The sequence below is a fragment of the Herpailurus yagouaroundi genome, unplaced genomic scaffold, assembly GCF_014898765.1.
Source record: "Herpailurus yagouaroundi ecotype Mexico unplaced genomic scaffold, PumYag 569, whole genome shotgun sequence".
In the NCBI taxonomy this organism is placed as follows: domain Eukaryota; kingdom Metazoa; phylum Chordata; class Mammalia; order Carnivora; family Felidae; genus Herpailurus; species Herpailurus yagouaroundi.
Genome location: NW_024412786.1, coordinates 321440 through 340533, shown reverse-complemented (window position 1 = coordinate 340533; position 19094 = coordinate 321440). Strand labels below are relative to the sequence as shown.

Below are 19094 nucleotides of genomic sequence, written 5' to 3'. Positions count from 1 at the left end.
CTCCCTCCCGGGGCGGGACCCAGGCTGCGGGCAGCCGAGCGCTGGGGGCGGGGCCCGCCTGCCGGAAATCCCGCCCCAGAAGCAGCGCCGCCGTAGTTATGGCGGCGCCCGGGCGGCGGTGGCCGGTGCGGCTGCTCCTTACGCTGCGGCCACTGCCCGTGCACCGGTCCTTGCACGCCGCGGCCCCGCCGCGGGACGTGCTGCTCTTCGAGCACGAACGGGGCTGCTTCTTCGCGGTCCTCGGGCTGTTCTGCGCGGGCCAGGGCGTCTTCTGGGCCTCCCTGGCGGTGGCAGCTTTGGCCCGACCCCCGGCCCGGGCGCTGTCTCCAGACGCGGAGTTCCCGGACCGCGGCCGCTCGGACCTGCGCTCCATGCTCTGGCGCTACGGCCTGGCGCTCGGCTGCGGCGCCATCGGTAAGGCGTGGGCTGGCTTCCCACCTTGGGGACGTGGGGTGGCTGGGCACGAGCTTCCCTGCTCCGACAAGGACAGTGAGGGACTTCCGACCCTCCGAGGCGGGCAGTACTGGAGGTGGGAGGGCCTTGAGCCAAGCTCTCGGACAGGCCTAGGGTGAGGTCAGCCTCTCACTCTGCGAGCTTGAGCAGTTACACGGCCCTGGACCCGTCTCCTTGTCTTTAAAATGGGGGTGGACATTAATGTTGTTGGGAAGGAATGACGGAACACAAGACCCCGGGGTAGAAGAGGAGCTCAAAAAATGTTACCATCGTCGCAATTGTTTTAATTTGGGGGGACCGGAGAGGTTCCTGCTTAGCTCTCCCGCGAAAATGCCCCACCCCAAACTTTGCTCTTCCTGCAGGTACCCTGGTACTTGGTGCCGGTCTCCTCTTCTCCCTCCGTTCTGTGCGTTCAGTGATGCTATTGGCTGGAGGAAAGCAGGTGACCCTCACCACTCACGCTCCCTTTGGCTTGGGTGCCCATTTCACCGTTCCTTTGAACCACGTATCCTGCATGGCCCACCGTGGTGAAGTCCCTGCCATGTTGCCTCTGAAGATCAAAGGCCGGCGCTTCTACTTCCTCTTGGACAAAGCTGGACACTTCCCCAACACAAAACTCTTTGACAACACTGTGGGTGCCTACCGCAGCTTGTGAAGAGACCACCGCGGATGGCTCACCCCTCCCAGAGGGTAATAAAAACCGGACCTCGGGGATGGGGGTCACCCAAGGGGGTCCAGGGTTCATTAACAGCAAATAATAAAAGAGCAGTCATCCCAAAGGCAGCCGACAGTACCTCTGAATTTTGGTTCCATGTCTGTTTGGCTTTTGCTCCTGTCCTCCGATCCACCTGCCTACAGTGCTTTCAACACCAAGAACTCAGTACCAAGATGAAGGAAAAAAGTAATCTAATATTTTGGTACAAAAACAGCTGTAGGAAGAGAGGTGGAGGGAGCCCATTGTCACGTTTCCCTCGTGGAGGGAAAAACAGGCTCCCATTATAAACAGGGCCACGTGGGGGCAAGAGGACTGCAGGCACGTGGGCATGGAGTCTTTGGCTGCAGGAAGGATTTTCTGGTTACTCTTCAGGAAGGGGAAAGGCGTGGCCCAACAAGAACATCTGTCTCAGAGCTCCATTCGGGGTCCCCCCGCTCCAGAGGCCGATAAGGTGTGGCTTCAGACTTCCACTGCACCACCTGAAGCATCAAGACCACACACCACAATACCAGATTCACCCAAGAAGAGGTCTGTGGGAAACAGGAACAAGAGCGTGAGGAACGTGGCCATCTTGAATCCAGTTCCACCCACATACAGCTATTTGCTCGCTGTCAGGTCAACAAGCCCATCAGCCCCTCTCAGCCTCTCACTGGTGGGCACCCTGACAACTACAGATGCTTATAGGAGTCTGTGGACCCCTGAGTTTCCACCTAGTCTTTCATGTCCCAGAACCTCACTTCAGCATCGTATAGGTTGGAGTAAAACTTCAGAGTGGTTCCAGGGGGTGTCCATGGAATTTTCTGGGCTTCAGAGCAGCTGTGAGGTCAAAAGATGGTGGTGAGAAAGGGAGGATATACCCCAAACATACCTGTGCCCGGATGCCCTCTGAGAGGAGAACTGAGAGGGACAAAAAGGGAAGGCAGTCAGCCCCAGCCAGGGTTCCCCCCCCCCCTCCCATTACCTAATTGTAATGTTCAGGGAGACGATGGATTTGCAGAGAGAACGGGTGCCAAATCGAAGGATACAGGCAGACACTAAGACCAGGAAGGTGGCTATAGCAGAGATGGCCAGTGCAATGCGGAGCCCTGTAGGGCCTCTGAGGAGGGAGAGAACAAGCCTTGTGGTTGGAATGGGCCTTCCCCAAGCTCAGCCCCTGACTCTCAGGGTAGGGCAGTCACCTGTGGGAGTCCTCGATGCAGCTGCCGTAGACCCAGAAGAGCAGGAGCAGGAGGCAGTAGAGGGCCAGGAGGCCAGAGACCCCGGCCACAAAGTAGCAGAGGGATGGGGCCGAGGGTTGGGATAAAGCCAGGGAGGAGCCATTGAGGGCGGCCACGCCGTACAAGGGACAGTGGCTACTGAAGGAACCCTGTGAAGAGAAGCTGCTGAGTCCTACCTAGATTTCAGGTTAGAGCCTCGGTGCAGGCTCTGGGCAGGTGTGAGGGATAACCTAGGAGAGGGCCACCCTAGGAAGTTATTTATGCACTGTCAGTTCCTGTTTCTGGGCCAGTAGACTGATGGAGAGGGCCTGCTGGGGAAGTCAAACCTGCAGTGGACAGAAGGATCAGGAAATAGGCGGTGGTTATAAAACACAGTGAGCTTCAGAGATGCCCCACAAGTTCTGGTCTCCCCTCTGCAGAAAGCCTAGAGTAAAACCAGAACTTGTGTAACCTTCAACTATCTCCGATATTTCCTAATCTGTTCAAAACAAAACAAACAAAAAAAAAAAAAACACGAAAAAGGCATAATCGTGCCTTACAGGGTTAAATGAGCCTGTTTATTAACAAGATTGCAGGCTGGGGGGAAAAAAACCCTCCTGCTTTGGGCATTTTCTACCTCCGTATTTTGTCATTCATACACCGTGCTGCAATCGTGTGGAAGCTCGGTCATCTCCGCTACACTATGCTTTATTTCCTGGCATAGCTCGGCACAAGTGCCTCATTTAAACGTGTAGGCAGGGCCCGGGCCGATTTCTGTTTCAGAACCAGCGTAAGGTGACGCAGCCGCAGCCACCAGACCGGGCTACGTGTGGTGCTGGAAGACACTCCGGAAAACCCGTCCCTAGGCGAGGGAATGAATGACTTTTTAGAGCAACGTGGGCGGGCGGGGCCGGAAAGCGCGATAGGCGCCGGTGCATCTCCGCAGCAGACGGGCGCCCGCCGGGCCTCCCCCGACGCCCCGGCTCCGAGGCGCAGCGCGACGGCACCACGCCGGCCCCGGCCAGCCCGCCCCCGCCTACGCGACCCCACGGCCGGCCCCGCCCCGCACCTGGGTCCGGGTCAGCGTCGCGGCCGCCACGGCCCCGCACAGGAAGGCAGCTGTGAATAGCAAGAGCTCGAAGCGCTGCAACCAGGGCAGCGCCATGGCGCCGTCGCCACTAGGAAGCGCCGCCGCGGGAGCCAACCACCCAAGCCCCGCCTCATCCGGCGCGACCCACGAGCGCGCAGACGCCACTTCCGACAGGGGCTTTATTTACAGAGGCCGGCGGGCGGGGCTGGGGGGGGGGGTCAGCGCCGCTTCAGAGCGGCAGGTACAGCGAGTAGTCCGACAGTGCCCAGCGGCGGGCCGGGCGGCCGGTGCGGCCGATCATGGGCAGCTTCTGCACGTAGCGGGAGGCCGGGCTGGGCCCGTACGGCGCGGGGAAGGCGGTCTGGAAGAGGCGCCCGCGGCATCGCCTCCCGGCCTGCCGCCCGGCAATAATGAAGCGGAAGTGGGGGGCGCCGCGCGGGGCGAAACGGCTCTTCTGGAAGACGTCGCGGGTGCCGGCGCCGGGACCCTGCTGCCGGGGCGCCCCCCGCGCCCGATGCACGCGCGGCAGCGGCCTGCTCTCAGAGGCGGCGGGCGCGGAGGCCGCCGCGGGGCCGCCGCTCCGGGGACTCTCGTCGCCCTGCGGGCTGACCATGGCGTTGGCCGTCAGCTGCGGCATCTTCCGCACCGAGTCCGGAGCGGCCGCCGGCTCCTTCTTGTCCCCGGGCGGCCGCGGAGTGGTGGGCGCGGGCTGGCCCGTGCCGAAGCGGGTGGCCAAGCTGTCACCGAAGAAGGCGTACAGCTCCCGGTAGATGTCCGCCAGGGTCACCGATGGGGAAGGATCCTCCGGCCCCGCGCCTCCTGGCGGCGGCGGGACGACAGACCCAAAGCCTGGCTCCGCGCTGCCCCCGGAGGGAGACTCCTGCAGGAGAAGGCTGTCCCAGGGCAGGTCGTCCGAGCGCCGGCACCCCCTGCCGCTTGGGCCCCCCTTGCTGGGCTCTGCCGCCTGGGCCTTCATCTTCAGCAGTCTCTCCACGGCCACCTGTAAGAGCAGAGGGACTAGGATAGGCAAGAACTAGGAGGAACCTGGGCCCATCGAGTTTTCCAAAGTTAAGGCAGGTGAGCTGCTGAGCTCACGCCAGGGAAGGGAGACTGGAAGGGGCAGGCACTCACCAGAATGGCTCCGTAGACCTTGTGTCCATCTGCTTTAACTTGGGCATTAGATACGGAGTAATCATCTAGCACAGCCTGCAGATTTGTCCAGTAAGTGGACAGGTGTGGGTACAGTACTCGTTCCACTGCCTGGAAGGGAAAAGGGAATGCAGTGAGCACCTTGTTGCTTATTGCCTCTCAAGTACCCTTGCCCACGGAAGACGTACTTTTACCTCTGACAGGAAATTCTCAGCTTGGCATATTCAGCCAACATTTGTTTGGAACCCACTGTATGCCCAAGCCTTGGCTAAGCCCTGAGAATGAAGGTCAGGTACAAAAACCACGTAAAGTGACCCTGTTATCACTGACATGTATGACAAGGGCTAGAGGATATAGGTGATGCCCATTGCTAACAGACAAATTTAATTTGCCAACTGTTAACCGTATACAGTCAATAGGCAAGTACTATTGCTTAAATGTACACTGGGACTCCGTTCAGACCACCTGCACAAAAACAAACAACCGATCAGAGGCCTGGACTCTGATCATATGATTTTAATCCTGTGATCAATTTTGAGGAAAGCAATTAAGACCTCACAGAGGATGGACGGCCTCGGTGGCTCAGTTAAGCGACGGACTCTTGATTTTGGCTCAGGTCACAAGCCTGCTTAACATTCCCTCCCTCTCCCTCCACCCACTCCTCTCACCCTTGCACATTCTATTTAAAAAAAAAAAAAGACTTCACAGAGGATGTGACATCTGTTACAGGCTTTGATGCGTTAAGAGTTCTTTGGTTAGGCATCCACAGCCTGAGGATTTGAAAACGTTAAAAAAATCAACAAATTCCGAGAAAAACACAACTTACGGCCGACTCAAGTATAAGAGCTTAAATAATTCTATAACTGTAGTAGTTAAATAAAATAACCACAAAAAAAGACACAGTGCCAACATTTGCAAAGACAGTCTGAGATCTTATCAAAACAAACAAGGGAATGCCTGTGTAGCTCAGTCTGTTATGCACCCAACTCTTGATTTTGGCTCAGGTCATGATCTCCCAGTCTGTGAGGTGGAGACCCGCATCAGGCTCCGTGCTGAGCCTGCTTGGGATTCTCTCTCTCCCTCTCTCTCTTCCCCTCCCCCACTCAGGCTCCTTCTGTCTCTCTCAAAATAAACAAACATTAAAAAAACAAAAACAAACCCTCAATGCAAGAGGAATTGAGGGGTGGTTCCTTAAGATGATTAACAGAGAATGGCCAGGAATTTATGAAGTGGGGATATACTAATACCTGCCATGTAGAACTTTTGAAAGGATAAGACATTTATACACAGAAAGGCAAGCGATCAAATAGTGGGGCCTAAGGCAAGAGCTCGGTACACGGCAACAGCAAGCATATACCTTTTTTTTTTAGTTTTTTAATTTATTTTTATTTTGAGAGAGAGAGAGAGAGAGAGAGAGCAAGCAGGGGAGGGGCAGAGAGAGAGGGAGACAGAAAGAATCCCCAACAGGCTCCATGCTGTCAGCACAGAGCCCGATGTGGGGCTCAAGCCCACGAACCGTTGAGACCATGACCTGAGGCAAAATCAGGAGTCAGATGCCTAAGCAACTGAGCCATGCAGGCGGCCCAAGCATATACCATTTTCATGATAAAAGACACACAAATACTCTTTTTCTGATTACAAATGGGAGCTCTTCCGGCTCTGTGTGTGGGAAAGGCCGGGGTCCTCACCTTCCAGCCGAGGGCATGCAGCCCCACCACAGCCCCGTAGTGAGAGCAGAGAGGCCGCACAGGGTCTGCCAACACCTTCTGCAGGGAGAGCAGGATCTGCTGATAAAGGCCACTCACAAGGTCCCCGTGTGTCCTACGGGAGCGGCATTCAGTCAGAGAGGAGAATGAGGCACAGGGCAGCCTAAACTGGACTCCGGCCGGGGCGCACTGGGGTAAGTGGACGAGGAAGGCTAAGGGGGAGCGAAGGCTACCCGAAGGGCCGGAGGGCCCAACCCTGGGGATATCGGGTGTCTATCTCTAGAATCCCAGCGTGCCGACGCACACCGACTGGGAAGCTCTAATGGAAGAGGCTCCCTGCCCGCTCAACGCATGGCCTCGAAGCCAGACGTCTCAGCCGCTCCCGAACGCAACCCCTCGGCACTGTGACAGCCCCACCCTTCGTTCAGCTAGGCCCAGCGGCTACCAGAAGATGTGGCTGAGCAGGAGGGCAGCCCCATCCCGAAGAGTCCAATGGTCGTTCAGAGGGTTGATGGAGGCAGCCAGTGGCTCCAGCACGCAGTAGAGGACACTCCCTACCAGGGAGCGGACATAGGGCCCCAGGCAGAGGTGTGGGTTCCGAACCAGGCTCCGAGCCACCTGCAGGAGCCGGTGCAGCTGCTCCAGATCGTGGCTTACAGATTTCACCTGTTTGTAGAAGAGGGTCGCTTAGGGTGCCGGGTTATCTCCCCACAAACCATCCCCACCCTGCCCCAGCCACGTCACTCACCCCACTGACCACGTAAACAAAGTAGGGGAGGAGTGCTGCGATCTTGGAGTTCGTCTGCAGGTCCTGGAGAGCGATCTGGAAAGGAAGAGGCCAGACTGCACTGGGTCCTCCAGCCCCAAGTAGAAACTGACATTTTTTTTTTTTTTAATCTTTATTTATTTTTGAGAGAGAGAAAGAGACATAGAGCACGAGCAGGGGAGAAACACAGAAAGAGGGAGAGACAGAATCCAAAGCAGGCTCCAGGCTCTGAGCTGTTAGCACAGGGCCCGATGCAGGGCTCGAACCCACAGAACTGCAAGATCACGACCTGAGCCGAAGTGTGACGCTCAACTGACTGAGCCACCCAGGTGCCCCTAAACTGACATTTTTGAGAGGACAGTTTACTTCTTGTGTATTACAATTTAAATGTTCTCTCTCAAAATAAATAAATTTTTAAAAAATGTAAATGTTCATATTCTTTGATTATTCAAGTGTACTGCTATAAATTTAACCCACCATAAAAGTTACCCACTTACACACATACCCACTCACAGCACAGTCTGTAATAATAAAAACTGCCCACAACCTAAATGGCCAACGTGGTTTTAACTGAGAAAAGCACTTGTTCTAAAACCAGATGTTTACTATAATACCACCTTGGTTTATACTAGAGAAATTACAGTTAAAACTTGGGGAGAAAACATGTTTCCATAGGAAACTTTCACTTTCTTTTTTAAATCTTTTTAAAATTTTTTTTAATGTTTTTTTATTTGATGGAGACAGTGAGAATGGGGGAGGAGCAAAGAGGCAGACACAGAATCCGAAGCAGGCTCCAGGCTCCGAGCTGTCAGCACAGAGCCTGACGTGGGGCTTGAACTCACGAACCATGAGATCATGACCTGAGCCGAAGTCGGCCGTTTAACCGACTGAGCCACCCAGGCGCCCCTAAAAAAATTTTTTTTGACGTGTATTTATTTTTCGGACAGACAAGAGACAGACAATGAACGGGGGAGGGGCAGAGAGAGAGGGGGAAACACAGAATCCGAAGCAGGCTCGGGGCTCCCAGCTGTCTGCACAGAACCTGACACGGGGCTCGAACTCACAAACCACAAGATCATGACCTGAGCTGAAGTCAGATGCTTAACTGACTGAGCTACCCAGGTGCCCCTCTATATTACAATACTTCTATAATAAACATGCTGATATAACTTTTATAAGCAGAAAAAAGAGTTAAGTAAATGAGAAAAGTCCTCTTAACCCTGAATCTCCACTACCTGTGACCTCCAGACCCCTCTGGATAAAGCTCCTATGCTCAGGCACTACGAGAGCAGACAGCAGACTAGTGAGAAAGGAGCTCAGCCCCCAGGCCCCCCATCCATCCCATCGGCACGGTGCCTGGGGAACCTGAGCCAAGCTCCTAAGGAATGGGAGCAACAGCCAGACATGGGAAGAAGGATAGAAACCCCGAGAGGCCACGTGGTGGAGCAGACCAGCAAACTAACGCTCGCCCGACTCTGGACACAGGAGGACTGACCACAGGCAGCCTGCGGAGTCCCAGAGGCTAAAGCGGCAGGGTCTCTCCGAGCAGGTCTGGCCGGGCACCCTGACCCCGGCTCCTTCCGCTTCCCTTCTCTCCCTCTCAAGTCCTCACAAATGCGAGCCGCAACGTGGCTGCCTCACTCGGCCCCAAGTCAACAGGCACCCCAGAGAGCAGGCTCTGGAATCAAGGTGTGCGGGTACTGACCACCCGAGTCCCCCCCCAAATGGCTCTGCTGAGCTGCCCGTTCCCTGGAGAGCAGGAGTTCCCGCTGGAGTGGGCAGAGCAAGGCGGTCCTGGAGGAGGGCGGCCTCAGAGCCCTGCACCCCCGCTCCCACCCACATCAGGTGTGTGCAGTGGACAGGAAGTAGGGGCCTGAAAGAGCTCTGTGGGGGGCGCCTGGGTGGCTCAGTCAGTTAGGCGTCTGACTCTTGCTCCGGGTTCAGTCATGATCTCCTGCTTTCTGGGATGGAGCCCCGTGTCGGGCTCTGCGTTGAGCATGTGGAGCCTGCTTGGGATTCCTTCTGTATGCCTCTTTCTCTACACCGCCCCCGCCAACTCACACTGGCTCTAAGTAAATAAATAAACTTAAAAAAAAAAAAAAAAAAAAAAGAATGAATTCCATGGGGATTTGAAAACTGGACTTTGTGTCCCAATTCGGGTCCACTCGCTCACCTTCATCAGCTGCGGATCGTCCCCCAGCACGGCTCGAGTCACTTGCTGGTAGTACTTGAGAAGGTCATCGGTCAGCGAAGACACGGCACTGGGCACTGTGGGAGGATGGGCGGGAGGTGGTCAGGGTCAGCCCAGCCCAACCTCACCTGCCGCCTCCCCTCCCTCCCCTCCCCACCAGAAGCCTGTTCACACGGGACTCCCAGAGCACACAGCCACCAAATCCTCGGAGCAGCCCTGCTCAGCCCTGAGCTTGCAGGCTCTCCACACCTCTGTGCTCTGTACTGTGCCTCCCACCTGTCCTCTGCCACGCAGGTTCCTGCTCAGTCCTCAGTCCCTCCTGGACACTTGCCCTCAGGGAACCCAGTTGCCCAGACTTCTGTGCTAGCATCCAACACCCGGCATCATGACTGGTCCCAGGTCTGGGCTCATAGCTCCAAATCTGAACCCTCTGGGCAGCGACTAGTGCCCACTCAGAACGGGGCATCAGTAAATACTTGTGAGATGAAGAATCAGAGGTACAGGGGTGCCTGGGTGGCTCAGTTAGGCGTCCAACTCGGGTTTTTTTGTTGTTGTTTTTTTTCCAAGCATCCAACTCAATTTTGGCTCGGGTCATGATCTCACGGTTCATGAGTTCGAGCCCTGCATTGGGCTCTGCGCTGGCTACGAGGAGCCTGCTTTAGGTTCTCTCCCCCGCCTCTCTCTGCTCCTCCCCTGTTCACGCTTGCGCTCTCTCTCAAAATAAACTTAAAAACAAACAAAAAAAAGAAGCAGAGAGGTACAGGAACACCCCCCCCCCACCTTAGCTCCTAAGGAAGGAAAGTCCAGAAAGCCTGTTCCCCGTACTACCCCTTACCTGATCCTTGAGGCGCCAGGTTCCCTTTGCCATCTAGGTAGGACACATGAACTAGAACCAGAGCACAGATCGGTCAGCTAAGGGGGTTCTGCCCCACCCACCCCTCCTCTGACAGCCCAGTTCCTGTCCCCACCCCATGTAGGACCTCGGCAGTCACCTCTCACAGCTGTCTCGGCACAGCCTTTAGGGATGTTGGTGGCCAGGGCCAGCTCTACCAGGTTCACCTCTCGGTCCTCAGGGAAGTAGAGCTCGCCCTCCCTGGCAGGGCGCAGGGGCAGTGCCTCCTGGGATCCATAGCCACACACAGCCTGAGCAAAGAGAGGATCGGAGGGCAGGCTGAATCCAGGGAGGGAAGAGGCGATCTACTGACCAGGGCAGGGAGCCTACGTTTGAGGGAAACCCAAGAGTCTGAGAAAAGGGGAGATGCCTGAGGCTTCAGGCCTATTGCCGGGAATTTGGCTGGAGCATCCGGTACTCACTGGGTCAGGGAGTAGAGCCTGGTCTGTCCTTCCAGAACCATACGGGCTCTGAGACCCAACCCCCTGCCGCCAGCCCTCCAAACATTCACCCAACTTTGAAAACACTATATTTTTTTTAATAATTTTTTTTTTTTTTTTTAATGTAGGGGCACCTGGGTGGCTCAGTTGGTTGAGCGTCCAACTTTGGCTTCAGTCACAATCTTGGGGTTAGTGAGTTCAAGCCCTACATCGGGCTCTGTGCTGAAAGCTCAGAGCCTGCTTCAGATTCTCTGCCCCCCAACTTCCCGCCCCTCCCCTGTTTGCACTCTCTAAAAAATAAACAAAAAGCATTTTTTAAAAATTGAATAAACTTTTTTTTTATCTTAGAGAGAGTGCGTGTGTGAGCATGTGGGCAGAAGAGAGGGGCGGCAGGGTAGGGAGAGAGAAAGAGGGAAAGGGAGAGAGAGAGAATATCCCAAGCAGGCTCCTCACTCAGAATAACTTGCTCCCAGGACCCTGAGATCATGACCTGAGCCGAAATTAAGAGCCAGACGCTCAACCAACTAAGCCACCCAGGCGCCCTCCCCCTCTTTTTTTACAGTAAGCTCCAGGCCCAACATGAGGCTCAAACGAACTCACAACCCTAAGATTAAGAGTCGCATGCTGGGGCACCTGAGCGGCTCAGTCAGTTAAGTATCCTACTTCGTTTCAGGTCATGATCTCACGGCTGGTGAGTTTGAGCCCCACATCGGGCTCGCTGCTGTCAGCACAGAGCCCGCTTTGGATCCTCTGTCCCCCTCTCACTACCCCTCCCCAGCCTGCGCTCTCCCCCCACCAAAAAAGAAAAGTCACATGCTCTCCTGAGCCAGCCAGGCACCCCAACACTATTCTCTTCTAAACATGATCTTCTTCCCTCAAGTCCCTGCCCCACAACAACTCTGCAGGACAGTCTAATACCCACATTTATGCCCAGGCTCCTCCCTTACCCAGAATGTCTCCTCTTCTCCTCTTGGCTTAGCCTAACCCAAGCCTCCCTTTAAAGCCCGGCTCAAGTCCCAGTTCTTCCAAGGCTTCCCTAGCCTCCTGGCCCCCGGGGAACCTACCCTGTGGTTTCTGTGAGCTGCCCCTGTGTGCACATTTGGTCTTTAGGTCTGTGCTGGGCACGGGGTGGGTCGTGCCACCTGAGCCCTGGGCAGCCCGCGCTCAACTCACCTCCACGCTGCTCCAGCGGAGGGCCCTGTTGAAGTCCTCGACAGTCAGCTTCCGCCGTTTGGTATGTTTCATGAATTGAGAGCTATTCTGGGAGGGGAGGAACAAAGTCAGGGGACAGGGAGAAGGGGGTATGGAGTCCCCAGGGGAAGAGAGACAGCCTGGGGAGGAGGCAAAGAGGACACCAGGAAGCCCAGAATCTGGCTCTGCTCTGGTGCGGACAGCATCCCCCACGTGACGTTCCCTCTCTGTGACCCAGTTTCTCACACGCAGGATGTGAGTGTGAACTTGCCTGGCCTGCCTGGCGGGGCTGTTGAGAAGAGGGGCAATGGGGGGACGATGCCCAGCCAGCACTTTGTTTGCCAGAAGCCCACTGGCTGGAAGGGGAGCTCCGGAGAGGGCAAGGACCGCCTCTGTCCCTCAGAGCTCAGAGCAGGTGCCGCAAATACAGCTGTGTAATAAATCCCTGTGGGAGGCAGCCATCAAGGAGAGGGTAAGGGGAGCTGGGAGGGGTGCAGGGAGCGAGGGGGGCGTACCTGGGTGGCCTCTCTGAGACGGTAACACACATCCTCCGCGAGAAGAGCCGCCACCTCATCGCTCAGCTCCAGGCCCGTGCTCTCCGCCATCAGCCGGACCGACTCCCGAGGGATCTCCACAAACCGCCGCTCTTCTCGCTCGGACATGGCCCCGACGGAGCTGGGAGCCAGGAGAGAAGGTTTGAGAAGCCACCCAGTCTCCCTCAGGGCCCAGGAGCCCGACTTCAAGGCCTTCTGAACCAGTCTCGCTACTCTTGTTCCAGAATCCCTGAACAAGGAGCCGCAGAGGCTCGGAGCGTCCAGGCGAGGAAACTGAAGCTAAGAACAAGAAACAGACGAGCTGGGTCAGACAACAGGGATGCCTGAGAAAGTGCCTGGCCTCAGGGGGTTCACAGAACTGGGTCCCGGCCATGATCTACCACCTCCTGAGTGAATGTGACTGAGAGCCCTGGTCATCAGCTTGTGCGCTGGTGTCCGGACTTGTAAGATACAGGCAATCACCACCGCCCTCCCTACCTCACAGGGTTGCCATGAGGCCAAAACGAGACGGTGTATGAAAAAAGCCAAGGACCAGAACACCACCCAAAGGGATGATGGAAGATGTTACCATGCTTAGTTACAAATAAAAACTTCAGGGGCGCCTGGATGGCTCAATCGTTTAAGTGTCTGACTTCTGGTCCGGTCGTGATCTCACAGTTTGTGAGTTTGAGCCCCGCATCTCGGGCTGTCTGCTGTCAGCGTAGAGCCTGCTTCGGATCCTCTGTCCCCGTCTCTCTGCCCGCCCCCCTCAAAAATAAAGAAACGTCAAAAAAGAAAAAAAAAAAAGTCATGTTTTCTTCCTTCTGATTCTTGCTACCACCACTATCTACTAAGTCTTGATGAAAACACTACTTGTATCCTGACACTCCCTTGCTCAGAAATCTTTAGTACTTCCACACTGGTTCTAAAAGAAAGTCTAAACTCCCCAGCTTGACATTTTTCTTTCTTTATTTATTTTGAGAGAGAGAGAGAGAGAGAGAAATGCAGAGGGAAAGAGAGAGAATCCCAAGCAGGCTCCACACTGCCAGCAAGGGGCCCCATACGGGGCTCAAACTCACCGACCGTGAGATCGTGACCTGAGCTGAAGTCCGTGACGCTCACCTGACTGAGCCACCCAGGCGGCTCCCAGCTTGACATTCTGTATTTGGTCCCAAATCCCCCCAGCTATTCAAGCTGATCCCTCCTCCCAGTAAGACCAGCCTAGAGTCTTCCAGCCTGCCTTGTGCTCCACCACCAGTGCTCAGGCTGGTCGTCTCCCTCTCTACTCCAAGCCCCCACCCCTCCTCTTTGCTAAGGCAAATCCAGTCTGTCTTTTAAGGTCTTCCTCGCCATATGCCATTAGGGATTGTCAGGCTTTTAGTAGCTGGGCTTTTGCCCATGTGTCTGATCTTCCCCAGTCTGGCTTAGAGGTCTAACAGCAGGAACCTGCTCTTCCGTTCACAGGATATGGCAGAATAAGAACCCAACAAAAACAGCAACTGATGAACGATTCCAGTGACGGACACCACAGTGAGAGGGCAGGCCCACTAGGGCCAAGTGAGGCATCAGCACCACAGGCAGCAAGGCCCAGTTCCAGGTGCTTCTGGGTCACCAGTGACCTCCAGGTCCCTAAATCCAAAAACCTCCAGGTCCCTAACCCGGCCCCCTGCATTTCTCCCAGTGGCTCCACATTGCCTTTGGAATAAAGAACAAACCTGTACCATGGTTCCAAAGCCCTGCGTATCCATCTACTTCTGCAACACTTCTTTCCCTCTTGTGTTCTGCATTCCCGCCATGGCCGCTTTCCATTTCCCCCAAAACACCTGATCCCAGGACATTCGTACACTCTTTCCCCTAGGTGAAACACTCTCCTCCTCCTCCACCTCCAATCTCTTTGTCTAGTGAGCTCCTAGTGGCTCCTTCAGATCTCAGTTCAAATGTCACTTGCTCAGGGAAGTCTTCTCAGACCTCCACAATGTCCCGGTACTTGGCCTTCAAAGCGATTATCACAGTTGGTAACTATACAATTGTGTAACTGTGTGGATAACACCTCCCCACTATATTGTAAGCTCCACGCCCAGCTAGGATCATGCCAGTTTGCTCACCTTTGCATCCCCAGAGTCCGGCACAGGGTCAGCACATAATACTCCTTCAATAAACACTTGCTGCAAAACCGAATAAAGAATAGCTATTTTTCCCAAGCACATGCTATGCCTGAGGCACACAGTTAGGTGCTTTATATGGCTTATACGTCATCTTATTCTCAGTAACAATGAGATAGATGTTATGTAAGTATCGTGTCTATTTCACAGCCAAGGAAATCAAGGCTCAGAGAGGTTAAATGTTAAATGACTTGTCCAAGAACATCCAGCGAGCACTAAGTAGGCAGCAGGGACTCAACTCCTGTTCCTAGTCATCAGAGCGGTAGGCTGTGTGAGGGACAAGGCCTGGATTTCCAGCCCGAAGACTGGAGTTGGAGGCCCGCCAATGGATAATTCTGAAGTTTCTGTTTCCCTGCCTGTAAAATGGGAGCATGAAGTCCTGCCCACGGGCAAAGGGCTTTCCTTATTATGTGCCTATATTAAGACCCACAAAGTCCTGGCTCTGACCAAGGTCTCCCCCTCCTCAACCTCCTCTCCTCTGCATCCCCAGCCACTAGCCACACTGGTAAAGTGGCGTGGGAACTGACCGCCACGGGCGTCGGGGGAGCGCATCCTCCCACCCAGCCTCCCTTCATCCCAGATCCAGAAGTGCTGGGGTAGGGTGGAGGAGGTCAGGGGTTACCGAACTTGGGTCACGTGGTCAGCGAAGGGGGCGGGCCCCCAGCGGAGCCGGCGCTAAGGCTAGTCAATGCGGGGCCCACAGCGGGACGGAGAGTCCTTGGGCCTGCGAGGGCCTGCTCACCTGAAGGCTCTGGCGCGGCAAAGGCGGCTACCCAGACGGCGGTGGCGGCGAAGGCAGCTCCCACTCACCCTGCTCACCCTAATTCCCTCTCTCTGAGCCCAGGCCCCGCCCTCCAGGAGCACAACCAATCGGCGAGCGTCCTGCGAAGTTCCCGCCCACCCTCAAGCTTCCCGCCTCGCGATTGGCCTCTGTTAAGGGGCTGTAAAAGAATCTGGGCGCAGGGGGTCACGTGAGGCTGAAGAGTCGGACTTCTTAAAGCAACAGCTCTTGGGTGTTTTGCGAGTTGGTATGTATGGTTTTGTGTATGTTTTGTGTTTTGTTTATTTATTTTTGAGAGAGAGAGAGAGAGACTGCAAGCAGGGTAGGGGCAGAGAGAGGGAGACACGGAATCTGAAGCAGGCCCCAGGCTCTAAGCCGGGAGCAGAGCCCCATGCGGTACTTGAACTCATGAATCGTCAGATCATGACCCGAGCTGCAGTCAGACGTTTAACGGAGTGAGCCACCCAAGTGCCCTTGTGTATGTTTTAAAAGCGTATTGTCAAGGAAAGCGTCTCTATTCTTTTGATCTTGTGTGCACTTTGAGTTTCCAAGCTTTTGCATTTATGTGACTGCAGCGAAGCTTTAAACTTTGGTGTGTAAATTAGTTTTCTTGCCCACTTGGTGGGGCTCAATTTACCTCTCCAACATCACCTGCAGGACTGTTGGGGCTCCCACTAGGTATTTTCTTTGGGCAGAAGAGTCTTCTCACTGGGACAAGCTCATGTGCAAAATACAGACTCCAGGGCTGTGCTCATTACGGCACCCTTCCTCAGTAAGCCAACTATAACCCCTAACCTGCCTCGATTTCCTTGCCCACTTTACACGCACATGCTTTCCTAAACTTGGACAGCTCTCAATTCAGAAACAAGTGGGTTTAGTGGGTTGCGGATAGTATTTGGAGTCAGACCAACCTAGGTTCAAATTCTACCATCGCTTTGGGGCAAATTACCTAACCATATTTTCGCCCAAGTGCAAAATGGGGTACTGATACTCACTTCACAGGGTTACTGTAGATTGAGGTGATGTCTGTGAAAGCACTTGGCAGAGTTGAGGTTGAACCTTCTTGTACACATCAGGAGGCAGACAGTGAATTAATTCCTTTATGTTCATTCAAAATGAGGTCGTTTGCAGTGGGCTATTCATTATAGAAAGGAGTTTTCTGCGGAGGAGCGTGAATGTACACATCCTCGCCCTTCCTCCCTCTCAGGGTAAGATGCTGCTGCCTCTAAAAAAGATCCTGCCAGGCTAGAGCTGGGAAGGCCAGATGGATGTGGTGGAGGTTGCCATGGCAACACCACCTAAGGAGACTATGACCCTGCTGAGTCTCTTCCAGTTATAGTCAGTATGACATCTGCTGTAGTGTCAGTACTGTGCTTGAACACTGGAGTGTCTGCCCACCTCTGCATAAAGGGAAGCGGCAGGGCCTCCTCCACCATCCTGAGTCTGAGGTCAGTTCAGCAGGATCTGGGCTGCTGGCAGCTCTCCTTGCTGAGGTGTTAGTCTGGACAGCCATTGGCAAGCTCAAAGGCATGACACAATGACAGAAGGCCCAGGGGCCTGAGGGATATAGTAAAGCCGTATTCAAGCACTTTGGGGCCCATTTGCCCCCAGCCTCGAGTGGAGGCAGGGGCCAACGAGAGCAGTAGTGAGACCCACATGACCACAGATAGGAGAAAGGTGGGTCCCACTCACTCCCCAGCCACCTAGAGCCTGGCAAAAAGAGCTAGGATGGCTTTGAAGGCAGACTGACAAGTTTAAAAACAAAACAAAGCTCCACCACTCACTAGCTGTGTACCCTTGGCATTACCCTTCGTCTCTCTAATCTGTTTTATCAGCTATCAAGTGGACCAACAGAATCTGTTGGTGGACCAACAGAACAGTTCGTGGAACTGTTGTGGGCAATGTGTGTAAAAGATTTAGCATTAGGCACCTGAGTGGCCAGTCAGTTAGGTAGCCAACTTCAGCTTAGGTCATGATCTCACAGTATGAGTTCAAGTCCCGCATTGGGCTGTCTGCAGTCAGTTCAGAGCCTGCTTCAGATCCTGTCTCCCTCTCTCTGCCCCTACCCTGCTCAAGCGCTCTCTTGCTATCAAAAATAAAATGTGTATTTTTAAAAATGCTTTCTTTATTTTTGAGAGAGCACAAGTGGGAGAAGGGCAGAGAGAGGGGACAGAGGATCGAAAGCTGGCTCCGAGCTGACAGCAGTGAGCCCGATGTGGGACTCGAACTCACGAACCGCAAGATCATGATCTGAGCCAAAGTCAGATGCTAAACCAACTGAGCCAAGACGCCCCGAAAATAAAATATCTTTAAAAAAAATTAGCATTACCAGGCAGATACTCCTGTTACCTGTGACCTTTTTAAGGGGCCGTAACTTTCAGTTACAAACCTTATAAAGAAGAGGCCTGGAGACCATCTCCAGACCGTCCGCACTTAATCCCCTCTCCACACAGCACACACCTTCTTGGCAGGTGCCACACCCACGTCCTCACCAGCACCCACATGTTCACGTTCCACAAGCCACTTCTGTCCATCAGTCACTTCCTTGTAGGCCTGGTGTTACTTCCAGATTATCCCCAACACAATTAACGGGTGAGTGGTTCCATTTGAGAACTTGGGAAGAATTTTACTCCGTGAGACACATGCTGTTTACAGCCTAGGGGAAATCCCTACAGCCTGAGTAATCAACTCACCGTATACTGAAATGGTAACATGACTTTAACGTGGTTTCCATGGGAAAATTCAATGCTAATCCAGCACACTTTCCCAGATTCAACAAGCTTGGAAAACCTGGCCCAGTGCCAAGAGCTGGAGATACAAGAATGAGAGGGATGCGCGCAAATCTACAATGATCTCAACTGAATCTTTACCTGATAAAAAACAAAAAAATGAGGGGTGCCTGGCTGGGTCAGTGGGTCAAGTGTGCGACTCTTGATCTCAGGGTCGGAGTTCAAGCCCCAAGTTGGGTGTAAAGATTATGTAAAAAAAAAAAAAAAAAAAAAGAAATAGAAAGGAGACAGGAGACAGTAACAAAACAGCATGTTTTGTGGTCCACTGTAGAGGTGCAAATGTTAGAGCTTCTATCTGTCCAGGAGTGCTAATGGCAAGAAGGAAACCACATTCAAAGGCCATTTTTTTTTTTACCATGTTTCAGCCACTATTCTGCTTCATATCGGAGTTTCTAGACCTTGACATGATTGACATTTGGGACCAGATAATCATTTGCTGGCGGGGGCGGGGGGGGGGGGGAGATATCCTACAGATTGTAGGATGTTTAGTGGCATCCCTGGCCTCTACCCACTAGAAGGCGTTACCATCCAGGACCCAGCTGTCACAACCAAAAATGTCATTGCCACATGCCCCTGGCGGCAAAAATCACCCTAGTTGATAATCACTGCTTTGTATGCATTATATAATAATTATAGGGGCACCTGAGTGGCTCAGTCAGTTAAGCATCTGACTCTTGATCTCAGGGTCATGAGTTCAAGCCTCGAGTTGGGCTCTTTGCTGGGCGTGAGGCTTACTCAAAAAAAAAAAAAAAAAAAAAGCAAGAAAGAAAGAATTGACGGAGATTTGCTAGATTATCAGGCAGCAACCCAACGGGCTAGGAAAGGGCATTCCAAGGCACACAAATATTACAAACGCAGAGTGTGAGCATACCGTGAGGGAGGGTAGCATGTTTGTTTAATCTTATAGTTATTTCATGGAGTTCTGCTATGTTACCCTGACATTTTGAAGCCTTCCACATCTTTGGTTCAGTTTAGTGACTGATTAGCAAGTAAAGGCTTCTGTTGTTTGTGACTCATCCTAGGAAGGATTGGGACCTGCC

The 19094-nt window shown here is 53.8% G+C and overlaps 3 protein-coding genes across 11 annotated transcripts in view; 1 reads left to right on the top strand and 2 right to left on the bottom strand.

Moving 5' to 3' along the window:
* The first annotated feature begins 72 nt into the window (after positions 1–72).
* Positions 73–1218, top strand: TMEM223 (transmembrane protein 223). The gene is made up of 2 exons (XM_040465982.1): positions 73–414; positions 816–1218. Exons 1-2 carry the CDS (start codon positions 99–101, stop codon positions 1106–1108), a joined length of 609 nt encoding a protein of 202 aa, XP_040321916.1. The 5' UTR covers positions 73–98; the 3' UTR covers positions 1109–1218.
* Positions 1219–1342: 124 nt separating this feature from the next.
* TMEM179B (transmembrane protein 179B) lies at positions 1343–3575 on the bottom strand. Of its 2 annotated transcripts, none has more exons than XM_040465980.1 (5): positions 3434–3572; positions 2347–2534; positions 2130–2264; positions 1906–1984; positions 1343–1698 (listed from the first exon to the last, which is right to left on the bottom strand). In XM_040465980.1, exons 1-5 carry the CDS (start codon positions 3527–3529, stop codon positions 1537–1539), a joined length of 660 nt encoding a protein of 219 aa, XP_040321914.1. In that variant the 5' UTR covers positions 3530–3572; the 3' UTR covers positions 1343–1536. The 2 variants fall into 2 exon arrangements, with proteins under 2 accessions (XP_040321914.1, XP_040321915.1); XM_040465981.1 differs by having other exon boundaries at positions 1582–1698; positions 1879–1984; positions 3434–3575.
* Positions 3576–3616: 41 nt separating this feature from the next.
* Positions 3617–19094, bottom strand: part of LOC121023821 (DNA-directed RNA polymerase II subunit RPB7) — a 19553-nt gene continuing 4075 nt past the window's right edge. The window contains exons 1-12 of one of the 8 annotated variants that reach the window (XM_040465971.1): positions 15227–15327; positions 14428–14487; positions 12305–12464; positions 11772–11858; positions 10259–10409; positions 10102–10152; positions 9249–9343; positions 7058–7183; positions 6755–6975; positions 6292–6424; positions 4586–4714; positions 3617–4454 (exon numbers count right to left, since the gene is read on the bottom strand). In XM_040465971.1, the coding sequence (XP_040321905.1) occupies positions 3684–4454; positions 4586–4714; positions 6292–6424; positions 6755–6975; positions 7058–7183; positions 9249–9343; positions 10102–10152; positions 10259–10409; positions 11772–11858; positions 12305–12464; positions 14428–14435 (1932 nt within the window). In that variant the 5' untranslated portion in view covers positions 14436–14487; positions 15227–15327 and the 3' untranslated portion in view covers positions 3617–3683. Of the gene's footprint in view, positions 4455–4585; positions 4715–6291; positions 6425–6754; positions 6976–7057; positions 7184–9248; positions 9344–10101; positions 10153–10258; positions 10410–11771; positions 11859–12304; positions 12623–14427; positions 14488–15011; positions 15201–15226; positions 15328–15693; positions 15699–19094 lie in introns of those variants that run through there. The other 7 variants (XM_040465969.1, XM_040465970.1, XM_040465972.1 and 4 more) reach the window with 7 other exon arrangements.

Excerpts from the sequence above, each read along its gene's own strand:
- TMEM179B (XM_040465980.1), bottom strand. The coding sequence starts at position 3,529 with ATGGCGCTGCCCTGGTTGCAGCGCTTCGAGCTCTTGCTATTCACAGCT. Across the intron at positions 2,535-3,433 it reads CGACGCTGACCCGGACCCAG|GGTTCCTTCAGTAGCCACTG; the intron begins GTGCGGGGCGGG and ends TTCTCTTCACAG. Across the intron at positions 1,985-2,129 it reads TCCCTGAACATTACAATTAG|CTGCTCTGAAGCCCAGAAAA; the intron begins GTAATGGGAGGG and ends TTGACCTCACAG.
- TMEM223 (XM_040465982.1), top strand. The coding sequence starts at position 99 with ATGGCGGCGCCCGGGCGGCGGTGGCCGGTGCGGCTGCTCCTTACGCTG. Across the intron at positions 415-815 it reads GCTCGGCTGCGGCGCCATCG|GTACCCTGGTACTTGGTGCC; the intron begins GTAAGGCGTGGG and ends CTCTTCCTGCAG.